This window comes from Tenrec ecaudatus, chromosome 13 (genome assembly GCF_050624435.1).
Source record: "Tenrec ecaudatus isolate mTenEca1 chromosome 13, mTenEca1.hap1, whole genome shotgun sequence".
Lineage (NCBI taxonomy): Eukaryota > Metazoa > Chordata > Mammalia > Afrosoricida > Tenrecidae > Tenrec > Tenrec ecaudatus.
In genome coordinates this window covers 53,502,783-53,516,744 of record NC_134542.1, presented here as the reverse complement: position 1 = coordinate 53,516,744, position 13,962 = coordinate 53,502,783, and the positions used below count along the sequence as shown (strand labels likewise).

At 39.6% G+C, this 13,962-nt stretch overlaps 1 protein-coding gene across 1 annotated transcript; it reads left to right on the top strand.

Annotated features, from left to right (window-relative positions):
- The first annotated feature begins 719 nt into the window (after positions 1 to 719).
- Positions 720 to 4,060, top strand: ZNF804A (zinc finger protein 804A). Its single transcript, XM_075529076.1, has one exon. It carries the CDS (start codon positions 720 to 722, stop codon positions 3,900 to 3,902), a length of 3,183 nt encoding a protein of 1,060 aa, XP_075385191.1. The 3' UTR covers positions 3,903 to 4,060.
- Positions 4,061 to 13,962: the final 9,902 nt, after the last annotated feature.

Below are 13,962 nucleotides of genomic sequence, written 5' to 3'. Positions count from 1 at the left end.
ATACGTATCGTTTATAAAATCAGAATGCATAGTGTCATAATGTTAAATAAATAAAATTAGCATGTTAAGCAACTAGTCTTTTATCATCTATTTAGTGTGTATCATTGTATAAATTATAGCATATTGAGATCTTTAAATATTAAGAACAATTTCAAGAAGCTCAAAGCCCCTTCAGGCTGGTATTATCTGTGTTTAACACTGCACTACAGTGCCCAGTAGAATGCTGGTTGGATTGAATTATTAATCTGAATTCCCATTCTTTTGGCTGTCACAATTGAGGTTTCTTTCTGGTTTTGAGTTATTTTTCACTTTCTTTGTAGTCTCATATACTATCATTGATATTAAATGTTTGTGAGCGAAAAGTAGCTTAGGGGAAATGTACTCCCATTTGATATAGATTATGTGGGGGAGGGGTGTGGGGGGGCAGGGATACAAAGGAAACACTGATGGAGAGGATAAGACTATATCATGAAAGTAATATTAAAAGAGCATCCAGGGTATTCGGAACAATAGCCAATAACTGAAGGAAACTGTGGTACAAAAGAAGACAATTCATATGAAATTAAGTAAACTAAATATTATCTTACAAACATATAAAAAATTGAAAAGGAAAACTGTACATGGCATTGTAAGATGTGCGTTTAGATTTTCTCCAAGTGTGCATTTCTTCGGTAACGTACTGTTGCGTTTCCTTTTGTAGCGCTCCTGGGAGCGGCCCGATGTTCAAGTCAACGACTGTTACTGTCAGAGAAAACCTTCATGACATTTCACGAAGAGTTGTTTTGGATTCAGTTAATAACCAGGAAGAATTCAAATGTACTTTGATTCACAGTGCAGAGAATTCTAACAATGTTACCACTGTTGCTGCCGATCCAGACAGCTCAAACAATTACACGGCAAAAAATAACCAACCTGGAGATCAAGCCCTGGGAATTCACAGACACAAAATCGGGTTTTCTTTCGCATTTCCGAAGAAAGCCTCCGTGAAGCTGGAGTCCTCGGCTGCAGCCTTTTCTGAATGCACCGACGATGTCTCTGTGGAGAAAGGATTGAACCGGAAAAGCCGATTTGTCCCCGGAGCTTGTCACCTTCAACTAGCGTCACCGACAGATGCGCTTTTGAGTTCTGAAGAGAAAGCGAACACTTTTTATCCAGCAGAGGGGATGTGCTCGGACAAAGAACGCCTTCAAACTCAGGAGACTCCAGAACTCTCTAGTAAAAATGACACATTATTATTACCTCCATTTTGCCAGCCTCCGCTCCCCTTATGTTCTGACACAGACAACTGCCAAACTTCAGCCCCAATGGCAGACCGGACCCCGCCAGAAGATGTCACTGTTAATGGACACATACCCATGGACGATAGTAACTCTGAATTGTTAAAAAATAAATCCACCATTCTTGATATGCCTAATGATCGCTTATTTTCCCAAACAACCACAGAGGAAAATGGTTTGAACAACGACGTAACCACAATTGAAATTGAAAGTGAACCTCACGATCCTGAGATTTTGTCCTCTTCAAATATCGCAGAGGAAAACACAAACTCATCCCGAAGAGCAGATTTGGAGCCGTTTGTACCTGTACTAAACAAACACGGGTCGACAGTTCTTCCATGGCCATCAGAAATGCTGACCTACACATCCACTCAGCCGTCCATCTCCTACAGCTGCAACCCTCTCTGCTTTGACTTCAAGTCCACTAAGCTAAGCAACAATCGAGATAAAGAAAAACTCCCCTTCCACGATGTGTGCTCTCGGCACAAGGGAGAAGACCTCCGCCAGGCACCAGCTCTAACGTGCGGGGCCGCGTGTGTTTCGGGGCTCACCGGAGGCAGTGGAAGGGAGTACACTCAAGACCCCGCTCTTGTGGCTGATGGAATTGCTTCCAAGAGTTATGATTCGGCAAAGAATGGGAATGTGAGTCTGAAACATAAAAATAGATCCGGCGCATTCAGAAACACAGACAAATACAATTCCGCTAAAAAGCAAATAAAACAGGACACTCCAGAGGAGAAATACAACAAAAAGAGGTTTAAAGACACGCGTGCACAGTGGTTCCACAAAAGCAGAAGGAAACGGAGAAAAGGAAAGTTACGTCCGCAGCAGCAGCATGGCAGGAAAACCACGGAGTTCGACGCTCATTGTGAGATGGAAATACAGACCCAGGGCAGCGCTAAAATCGGAACCAGTCAAGCAGAAACAGTTGCGGAGAAACCGAATTTAGCTGTCGAACAGTTGTCAGACTCACATTACTCGCCTGATAAAAGGCCCAAATCAACGTCCATTTACCCAAGCGAAAATGAAGAAACGAGTAAACTATGGAAAGGCAAATACAGTGCTGCTGTCGGTTCTAAAGATCACTACGGAAACAACACACTGGTGTTCCACAGACAAGCCAGTCCAACCTTGATGCATTCTGGGAAACGCAGTTTAACATATGCCAGGACTTTCGGCGGTTGGAAAGCCAAAAGGTTCAGCTGCAGCCGCGATCAGAAATGCATAGTTCTTCAAAATGATGCGAAATACATGAGTCCGAATCAGGCTGTTAAAAGAGGTTATCATTCTACCGAATCAGAAAGGGTCCATCGAAAGCGTAAACAGCATGCATGTTCTTCCTCCTCAGAGGAAAGCGTAAACCGTCATCCTCGTTTCCCGGAGGGAAGGTTGAGGCCACCAAGCACTCCAGCTGCTCCCTGTACGCCGAGGAAGCGGAGGAGGAGAAAGAGGAGCAGATACCACACTCGAGTTGAGACTCTGCGACTTACCGAGAACTCAAACCACCTCACGAAAGACAAATCTTCCTTAAAGGACCTGGATGACTTAATAAGTGAAGAGAAAAGCAAAGAAATAAAACCACAAGAAATGACAAATACTGCAACCATCTCCCAAAAAACAGACCAAATCAAAACCAACCTGACTTTGGACACTAGCCACCTCCTTTCTCTGGAAACCCATGGTGAAACGGAACGTGCAGTCATGGAGACCACCTCTGGTGAATGTTCGGCGGTTTCCAGTAACCCCACTCCAGCGCGCGCTGCAGCCAGTGTTCCCACAAAGGAAGCAACTGAAGACACCTTCAGTGCCTTGCCTGAACCCAAGAAAAGACGGGAAACTATTAATATCAGTGAGGAGCAAACTCCTTCCAAGGCACCCAATATCGACAGGGGCATTAGACAGGCACAACCGAAACCATATCTTTGCCGTTTTCAACTGGCTGAGGCCCTTCCACAAGGCGCGAGGACTGAGTCGTCAAGTGAATGGCTAAGATACAGTTCGGGAATCCTTCACTCCCAGCCGCCGGTGCCATTCAACGAAGCACACATCAGTGGTCATACTTTTGTAACAACCGAACACATTCTGGCTCCACTCGCGCTACCAGAACAAGCGCTGTTAATCCCCCTAGAAAACCATGATAAATTCAAAGATCTCCCGTGTGAGACCTACCAACACATCATCCAGCCGAACATGCTGGCCAACAAGGTCAAGTTCACCTTTCCTCCAACCCCCCTGCCAGCCCCTAGTACACCTCTGCAGCCTTTGCAACAGCCCCTGTGTTCTACCTCTGTAACCACTGTCCACCACACTGTTCTGCAGCAGCATGCGGCTGCCGCAGCCGCAGCCGCAGCTGCAGCTGCAGGGACCTTTAAAATGCTTCAGCCACACCAACCATTTATTTCTCAAGTCCCATCCCTGACCAGAACATCATTACCTCAGACAGCAGTGGGACCTCGGCTTTATCCTGGGAACCACTCAACTTTTGTGGCCCCTCCTCCAATACCAATCATTCCAGCTTCAGTTCTTCACCCCAGTCATCTGGCCTTCCCCCCTTTACCTCCGGCGCTCTTGCCCTCCTTGCTTTCCCCGCACCCAGCTGTCATCCCGCTGCAGCCTCTCTTCTAGTCACCACTGTCACATCAGGAAAGGGACTCCCCTCTTGAAGTCTCGCGCTCTGTGCGTCAGTGCTCCTCTCGGTGGGTGAATGACTCTTTTCATGGTGGAAACTCAACTGGTGGCCTCATTGATTTGAAATCACTTACTGTAAAGTGTAATGATGCAAATATATCCTTCAGTTTCTGATATCTATTATTATGAAAGCACTGAACAGTTTGAAATCTATATACTATATGCTGTATATTAAAATGATGTCTTAAGAGTATTATAATGTATATAAATATATTTATAGTACTGTAATTTATGTTGTAAAGTATGCTCCTTGGTTTTTTTTAAATCTTTGTGTACTTGCACCTCTTTAATGTTCAGAGAAAGCTGATGGCACTATGTTTTGTACCATGTTCCTTGAAACTGTAAATTCAGTGAAAAATATCTCTTGCAATAAATTTTTGTTAACTATTTAAATAAATCAACCTTTTGCTTTTAGTTGATTTTTCACTGTTTTAGGGCTGTTTAGTAACTGTAGATTTTGGATTTATATTGGCTCTTTTTTCAATGTATCTCTGAACTCCGAGGCTCTGCAAAATACCTTTGGAACTTCTTAATATTTAAAGTATGATAGCCCTTGTTATAACCTGTGCAACAGGTTATAACATGTTGTTTGAACTGATGTTGCTTATACTCAAAATTCACTATATTTCCTCAACAAGTAGCTCTGTCCTTAGGTGAGAAACCGTAGAAATGTATGAAACAAAATACCAATATATCTGGGGTAAATAGCTGAAAAACAAACAGTGTACATTAGAATTACTTAAGGATTTAAAAAAACCAAGTTGGCAAAATTTTCAAATAATACAGCCACTTACAGCTCTTTTTGTAGGGGAAATAAATCAACCATTTATGCTTAATTTTAGTTCCTACAGGAAATACACATATTAAAAGGTGTTAGATTTCATCAGAGGTTGGCATAAATTAAGGACTAGAATATCAATTATTCATCATGTAGCTCATACTGGATGATCTGAAAAATGGAAAGGGGCATAAATAAGCTATTCTTCCTCCAATGTGGTTGTATTATATTTCCAAATAACCCAGGAGCTATTAGAAAACTTTCAAGATTCTTCATTCCTTATCAATGACCTCTTCATTATCATTCATTTAAATGCTTCCACGTGGGTAACTAAATGTAATTATTCAGTGAAAAACTGAGGCTCATCACATTTTTACTGAGAACATTTTCTAATATGCTGTGTTTTAATGGGCCACAGTTGGCAAAACAAAGTCTTGTGCTTGCTAGTGTCGATTTACCTCTTCATCTGAACCGATAGAGAAGCTTCTACTGAAGGGATCGCGTCCCTTGGCGCTGCTGTGCCGAGAGCCCTGCTTCCCTGGCTGCAGTGTTCCCACGGGGTTCCAGTCAAATTCATGAAGGCCCAGCATGCAGGAGAACAAGACATATCTTGGTCTTGAACTCCACGACCCTAAAGCATTTCAAACAGAAAAAAAATGTTAGTCTAAATTAGAATAATCTATTTTGAATCATGCCATCAATAGAGAAATAAGGGGAAAGTGAGGTCATTTGCTTCACGGTTATTTGCAATGGCCATTTAAATTTAGGTTGTCAATGACTGTATCGTTTAATGAATGACAGATATGATAAAAATATTTTTAAAAATCATCACATTTCAAATCAAATATTGTAAGATTATATGCCCTAAGTGAGAGCTAAAATTGGTGAGGATAACACCCCACCCCCAAGTAAACCATGTGTAACAGCAGCCTTTGGAGAAACGCTGGAGAGTGATGTCTACTGGGGCAGGTGACCCAGCTTGATTTGCTCTGTTAGATTGGGGTTGTTGCTTTGCTGGTGTAGAGCAAACCAAATGCTAGGCTTTAAAATATGCGCATTTCTCTTTACGTTTCATCTTTTTCATGATACCTTAACTATGGCACTTTTCTTTAACTACATTTACCTAATTTTGTCCTTCCTTTGAAAGAAAGACCAGACTATCCAATTTCATAAACGTTCCCAGGCAGGGAAGCCCTCTATTTTGTGTCGCCGTGTTGGATTTGACTCATGGCAGTGAGTTTGGTTTAGAGTTTGTGCTTATCTTAATTTTAATGTAATTGAAACTATTTTCATTGAAGACTTGTTTCTCTATGTCTTCCGCCTCTTTACATAATAGCATTGCTTTGAGTAGCAGGGTTTTGTTTTGTTTTTATAATTCCATTGTCCTGGACAGCTGTTATTTTCACCTGATGCCTAACAGCCATGCTTATATTCAACATATTATAGTTTCTGGTAGGTGTCTCCGAGGAATCCTGGATATTTTCAGGAGGGAAAATTTCAGATAGGAATGGTTTAAACTTAAATAAAAACAGAAATTGATGGGTTCTCAAATAAATCAGTGGCAAAACAAGAACTTTGAGCTTTCTTTGAGCACAGACACATTTAATTATCAACAATTCATCTAGATGTTTGAGTGCTTGCATAGTGTGAAAATTTATTTGTATTGGGGAATATAAATGAAGAAATGCTGAGACAACTATTCATCTATTCTGATAAGGCAATCCCAGAGTCAAGGGGCTCAAACTGGCAGGTAGATGAATTGGGTAAGCTACTCTGCGGGTAGATTTGGATACTACCTAAGTACTCCCCCATAAAATACATCCTTGGGTTGAAATTCTACTTCTAGACAAGTATACGTTATTTTATACTGGAACATATAACAGCTTTTAGCATTATCTCTTACCTATAATCACATCCTGCTAATTGCAGATGTATTTCTTATTATACAGATGAGTGATAAAAATAAAGACTGTAATATGAAAAGCTGTTATAGTCAACTAACAAATTTTAATGTTGAATGACTGGAGCAAGCTCCAAAACTTCAACTATCATATGTACACAAAAATTCCAAATCACACTTTCTCTCAAATTTTCTTTTGAGTTGAAGATTTCTCTAAGAATGTACATAGGATGTTGAATTTGGATAGCTTCTAAAAGTTTTAAGTGTGGTACATTCAAAACAAAATTCAATATCTTACTCTATACATTATCACTGAAATATACATATACATATCACTCCACATCAGTGTTGCTCAGCTCTCAACATATCTTTATAAAGTTCAGTAACCCAGTTGTCATTCCCTACATCATGTCAGTCAACACGCCAGTTGTCTCACTTTCCTCAAACATGATTCTATTTTCCCGTGTAGTCGAGGTAGTTCTACTCCTTAATCCATAAATTACTTTGCTTGATGGTCTCAACACCCCAGTCTCTCATGGCAATAATCTATCCTTCTTAGTGTTGTTAGGACTAAAATTTAAAACTCTTTATTATCATTGTATTGGTGACGAATATTAAGTGTACAAAGGACTAAAAAACAAGAGCCAACAAATCTGGGAAGAAGTAAGCTAGAATATTCTTAGAGGCAAAGAGTGATATTCTATCAGTCCCTCAAGGACCTCGTGCTTGGCAAGGTAGAGGGGCAGCGAGAAAGAAGAAGATCCTCTACAGGATGGATTGACACAGTGGCGGCAACAATGTACGTGAATATAAGAACAATTGTGAGGACGGGGCAGGACCGGGCCAGGCTTTGTTCAGCTGTGCTATAGGACACCGTGAGTGGGAGCTGAGCTGAGAGCACCAAAACCAGCAACCCATTATTATGACACTCCTCTCTTTAATGGTATTATGAACACTCATTTTTTAGCATGGATACAAGATTCCTTAGAATGCTATAATAAATCTATGGTGAAGACGATTTCTCTAATCCCGGTTCATATTTGTTCACCCAGCATCCCTCTGGGCCAACCCTCTCTAATCTGGTTTTAATCATGTTTCAGCTTTCATGACCATATTCTGTGATCTTGTCATTCTGGCTTGGGAATTTCCACCGAGATTCATGAACCCCTCTTTCTCTACTCTTGCGTTGCAAATTATGGCTCATTTTCCAAATTTAGTGGTTGGCAGGTCCTTATGTGATACATAGCAATGTAGTGAATGTTTAACGAAAGTTTATTGACTGAAGAGATACATTGAGCCAGAGATACAGGTAAAATCTATGCAAATTGTATTACAGAGGTCCGAAAACATTATTGATTTATTCTAACCTGTCCTAAGGCACTCGAAATAAAAAATATTTGAAAAACAAACAAACATGACTTCAGAGCACTGTTAGTATGACAAGTTAATTTCTAATTAAGTTTATAGATTATTTAAGCAGAACCCCATAACCCAAAATTAAACATGACTTGAACCTCTTCTCCTGCCTCAAGAGATTCATTTCATCGTGTGCCTGCCTTCCTCTCCATCATGCTCCCTGTATCTCTTTTTCCCTTCCCTTCCCACCTTCCTTCCTTTCTCCCACTCTCCACTGCCTTTCCTTTCTTAGTCTCTCTTTTTACATTATTTTTCTTTCTATTCTATCTTTAATTTGACATAAAACAGTAATGTGTCAAGTGTCAGATATTAAGCTTGCATTTGAAGACATAAGACACACTTGCTTTTAAGCCAAAATGTTGAAAATATTTCATTTATCCATAAAATATTTACTACATCATAAAGAAGCAGTTGAAGGAGATTAAGTTTATATTCAGCAGTGCTGTTCCCCACTGCCGCCACTGCCTTGCATTCGCTATTCTTCCTAGTTAAGCCTGATTTTTCTTTCCAGATTTGTCTCGCCTAAGCTGTTGTCACCCACATATCTGTGAGAGCCTTTCTCTTGTTTAACGTTCACCTGTGCGACAGTGGTGTTCTGATACCATGTTGAAATAATAAACTACACTTTGGTATATCGTTATTTAATACTTAAATCAATCATTAGGGTGGTGAACCAGTTGTTAAATTATTTGAATCCACGACAGACTCCAACTAAACCAAACTCATTGTCATCCCGTCAGTTCTGATTTAGGGTGACCTATAATGGAGATGGTATATCATCTATATCTATCAATATCTATGTATATTAGTGTACAACCACCCTGGTGGGTTCCAGATTTATGACTGTGTACAGGAGCATAAAGGCACATTTTTCTATGTTGGTGTGGCTGGTGGATTCAAACTGCTGACCTTGTGGTGGAACCCACTACACAACCAGGGCTCCTTTCCTACAGGGTTGCTTTAAGTTTCCATTCATTTGAAAACAGCTAAGCTTAAGATTAGTGCTCTGAATTTCATCTATTTGCTCACCTTATTCAACTTTGGTCTTAATCAAAACCATTGAATATGTGACTATTACCTTATTTAATTTGATAAGGAATCATTCTTCACATTAAAAATGATAAGCCTACAGTATATGAGAGGCTTTATTCAATTGCTTCCCACTCCCAGAGCAGGGTGTCTAATAATTAACAACAAAAACAAAAAGTAGATATTGTCTTTCGTGCCATAAAATGGGCCTGACCCCTAGACCTCTAGGTAAAACAGGAGGAAGCTAGGCCCTGTCCCGTGGGAGCCCCACAAGTTTGAGCCCACAGTTACTACAACTTAAAAATGTGTTCTACTGATATGAGAAATATGCAGCATGGCAGTCTGCTTAGAGAAAGACCCTGGGGAATCCCACACCATTTTTCAGACAGTGTGAACTTGAACTTATAATACTTGAAACACATTTTCATACTTTAACAATGATTGGTGTGTCTTCTAATGTCCAAAAATTAACTATGTGCTGCTTTCCAATATCCATTACTAATAAACCCAAACGCACTGCCATCATGTGGCTCCAACTGACAGCAACCCTATGGTGGTTTCCAAGCAACCCTATAGGGGTTTCCAAGACTGAATCTTTCTGGAGGAGACAGGCTCCTGTTTCTCCCATAGCGTGGTTGGGCAATGTATCGCCATCCTTGGAGCTGGAAGCCCAAAATATAACCCACAGGCCCACCAGGGAGGAATTGTTAGTGTACAACAGTTATTAGATATCGTATTTTTAATTTTTAAAGATCGGTTTTTTAAAATAGGCAATTTTAAAGTATCCACTTGAAAGAACATTATTCTTTCCTACAGATCCCTCTGCATGGCTGTTGTGCACCAGAAATTACAACTACAGGTAGCAGTAGCTATAAAACCTTATTATGGCTACAGCTATATCATCAAGTTACTAGTCTTCATCTACGTGAGTAACTAACTTAATCCCCTTTAACTGGAAGGAGAGTTTACTGATAATAAAAATGACTTAGAATATACATGCTTAATTTAAATATAAAAATAAAATTCTCCCCACATAAAATGCTCAATTCTAGTGTATTTAGTATTTAAAATTAAATCTACCTACAAACTGTGGACTCAAACCTAGTGAGAGAAAGTGTGCTTAGAAGCACAAGGAATCCCTTGAATTGTTACTTGAATCCCATTTCCTGCCCTCCCTGGAGACCGTGCTCATTGTCCTGCTGCTGCAGGGACACGGAGCACTGCTTCGTGACACCCTGACCCAGAGTGCCTTCCAAGAAGAACATGTGTGTGGCTTTCGTAACGGAAAGCTTGAGGCATTTCAGAAAGGTGAAGGAATTAGAACGTATGGGTCAAAATGTTAAAATCAAACATAAAATATGACCTTTCCTGGTGATAAAATTAGACAATTCACAGAGGTAATGTTTTATTACCTAACCTGGCTCACCTACTCCAAAGTATACTGTGTCTCTTTCAAAGTGTACTGAAATATTCATCCCATTTTGAAAAATATAATCTATTAACAGATAGGAAGACATCTTATTCCTGATTCACCCCAGCCGTGATGCACACACATTTTCTGATTCTAAAACAATCCAGGTGGGATTGCTACTTTATTCCTCAAGAGCTCTAGCTGTCTGTCATTGCTGTTCCTAATGGGTAGGAAATCCAGGAAAGCTTAGTTCTTCCAGCTGTAAGTGGAAAACATACACACACATACACACACACACACGAACACACACACACATACACACACATAGACACACACACATACATAGACACACACATACACACACATTAACACACACGCACGAACACACACATACATATATACACACATACATACAAACACACGCACGAACACACACACGCACAAACACACACACACGAACACACACACATGAACACACACACACATACATACACATACACATACACACACATACACACACACACTCATCCTATTGAACTTCTGGTTTCTGTCTGAAAGTCCTGGATATTGTCCCCATAATCATAATCACGAGGTGGACAGAGATGAGCTTACAAACAATATAGTCTAAAACAGAAAGAAACAAAATCCTAAAGTGTTTTAAAATTTGCTAGACATTTACCTTTTCTTTATCAGTAAAAATGTTATGTTTCCTTGGGTCTTTAAAAATAAGTAAACACACTGCTTTAGGGATGTCATGATAACTATTCTGGTAAAACAATGATGAATGCTTAGTCACGGTCCCTACTCTGTAGTTTCAATTAGAGATGGGGGGGGGGGCGGGGGACAAGATGTCTAAGGTCCAATAATATATTTTCAGGCTTTAACTATTTTGCTCTCATAATTGAGAAACTTTTCAATTATCTTATTTAGAGAACCTTGCCTTTTATAATGATAAAGGTTGACGTTGCAAACCCATAAGGCATTCCCATGGATGCTAGTACTGCGATCTGCTTTGTAAGAATGGAGCCAAGAAAACCCGACGAAGCTTTGCATTCTGTAACAAATGGGCTCGGCGAAGGTCAGAATTTACTCGATAGCAATGGATGTGGTTTCTATCGGGTATGTGCCACAGTCTGCTGGAGAGCCAGCAGGAACTAAAACTAAAGTGTTACTACAACAAGGCATTTAAAATTTCATGAAGGAAAGGCGAATAGTCAATTTTGATAAAATATACTATAGAAGACACAAAAAACATAACGGTAATATAAGAGGGATATGATAATTTTTTAAAACATGCATTGCTAGGGGGATTTTCAAAGATCAAGGCCAGTGATAAACAAAGCAGAATTATGACCTTGCAGTAGTTTGAACCAAGCAGGATAGTCATTAGCAATTCTTAAGAAGTGAATTAACCAGAGTAGCAGATTAGTAATACCACAAGGAATACATAATGAAAAATAGACAATTGCTGTGTATTTCTTTGAGAGGGAAGCATGTCAGAAAAATGAAGAGCAGGACAAACGATAAGAAATAAATAAAAATAACAAATAGAGAAATATTTTAGAGCTATTTGGAGCTGATATTCTGAGAAGAGTTTTTTGAACTGGAAAGAAAAGATTTAAAAATGAAATGCATGCTTCTCCTTTAAGCAATTAGGTTGATATTTTCAGTTATGTTAATGAAAATAGGGATAGGGAATGGGGGGTGCAGAAGAGGAGGGGGAAGAAGGGGGACCCCATCACAAAGTTGTATATATAGCCTCCCTCCATGGGGGGGGGGCAAATAACAGAAAGGCGGGTGAAGGGAGACAACTGGCAGTGTAAGACATGAAATAACTCTAACAATATTTAATTGATCAAAGATTCATGAAGTTGGGATGGTGGGAGAGGGAAGTAAATAAAAGAGGAGCTGATACCAAGTAGAAAGAAATTTTTCTGGAACTGTTGATGGCAACATATGTACAAGTGTGTTTAATACTATTGAAGGATGGATTGTTATAAGACTTGTAAGAGCCCCCAAATAAATAAATGATTAATTTTAAAATAAATACATAAATAATAGAAGACAAGCATGAACCAAAATTTAAAAGAACTGGAGTACTTTTAGGAAAAATGAAGAAAATATATTCAATCATTGGCCTGCGGGGACATGATAGTATTATGGTTATACTTTGGGGTACTAACCAGAAGGTCAGCAGTTGGAAACCACCAGTCACTCTTGCAGGAGTAAGTACAATGAGGCTTTCTACTCCCATGAAGGGTCATAGTCCCAGGACCCCACAGGCGCAGTTTTACCCAACAGTTACTATGAGTCAGAACAGACTGGACGGCAGTAACTTTTGAGTTTAGGGTCACGGTCAAGAGCCTTGCAAGATCCCACTGGAAAGCGCCAGGAGCTCTGTTGGAGAGAGATGAGAGCTTCCACTCCTGTATAGACTTATGGTCTTGGAAACCGATGGGCTTTAATACAGTCTGTTTTTACAGTCACTATGAGACAAACAGGCTGAGAATTTAATTGGCAAATGATCTGATTGAGGTTGCTATAAGTTGGAACACATGTAAGATTCTAATAATTGAACAACTGCTCTCATGACCACTTTAAGTATAGCACAAACAATACACTGAAAGGCACTTTATTATTTCAAACAGTTAATGCTTAAATAAGAGCAATAAAAGAGTAACACAGCACTACTTTTTGTTATAAGAATTTAAAAATATTAAAGAAACCTTGAAAGAAATCAATAAAACTGTTATTTAAGATATTTCCATATTGCTTCTTGATTGGTATCCTCACTCGTGGTTTTTTTTTTTATCCGAGCATCATCTACTGAGTGATTTATCCCTAACTTCTTTTCTCGGTAGGAGTAGGAGCCCACTCCTTTAGAGACAGGCCAACTAATATGTCATCGTGTTTGACAGACTAGAAATAGTTAGGGGACTTCTCTGAATATATTACTTTCATCTGTGAAAAGCACCTTTCCACGTTCGCTGAACTAACTCTGATGTCTTGGCATTTCGGTTCTTTGAACACTTTCAGGAACTGCACGTTCACTCACAATATCTCGTGGGAAGTTGGGGGATAACACACAGCTGAAATGAATGACAGATTATCGCCCTCTGGCTGTTGGCACTTTTTCCCTTTACATTATTTGCTTGTTTACCTAAGTAATGAATGAATGAAAATCTAGTGTTTCATCAAAAATATACTGAATTTTATGTAATGGATAAATATTATAAGCATAGTTCTAATTTTTATACCTATGCATGGAATGAACATTAGCACACTGTGGCACAGATGAACGTCAACCAAGTACAAGGACCTGAGTTTGTGATTTCCTCACTAGGCACTGCCCAGATGCTTAGCTTAGAGAGAACTCTGATTTCAATGCCATTTTAACAACTAGTTCTCTGAATTCAACAAAAAATTAGGCATCAGTTCTGCCTAATAGGTGTGAACTGACTCA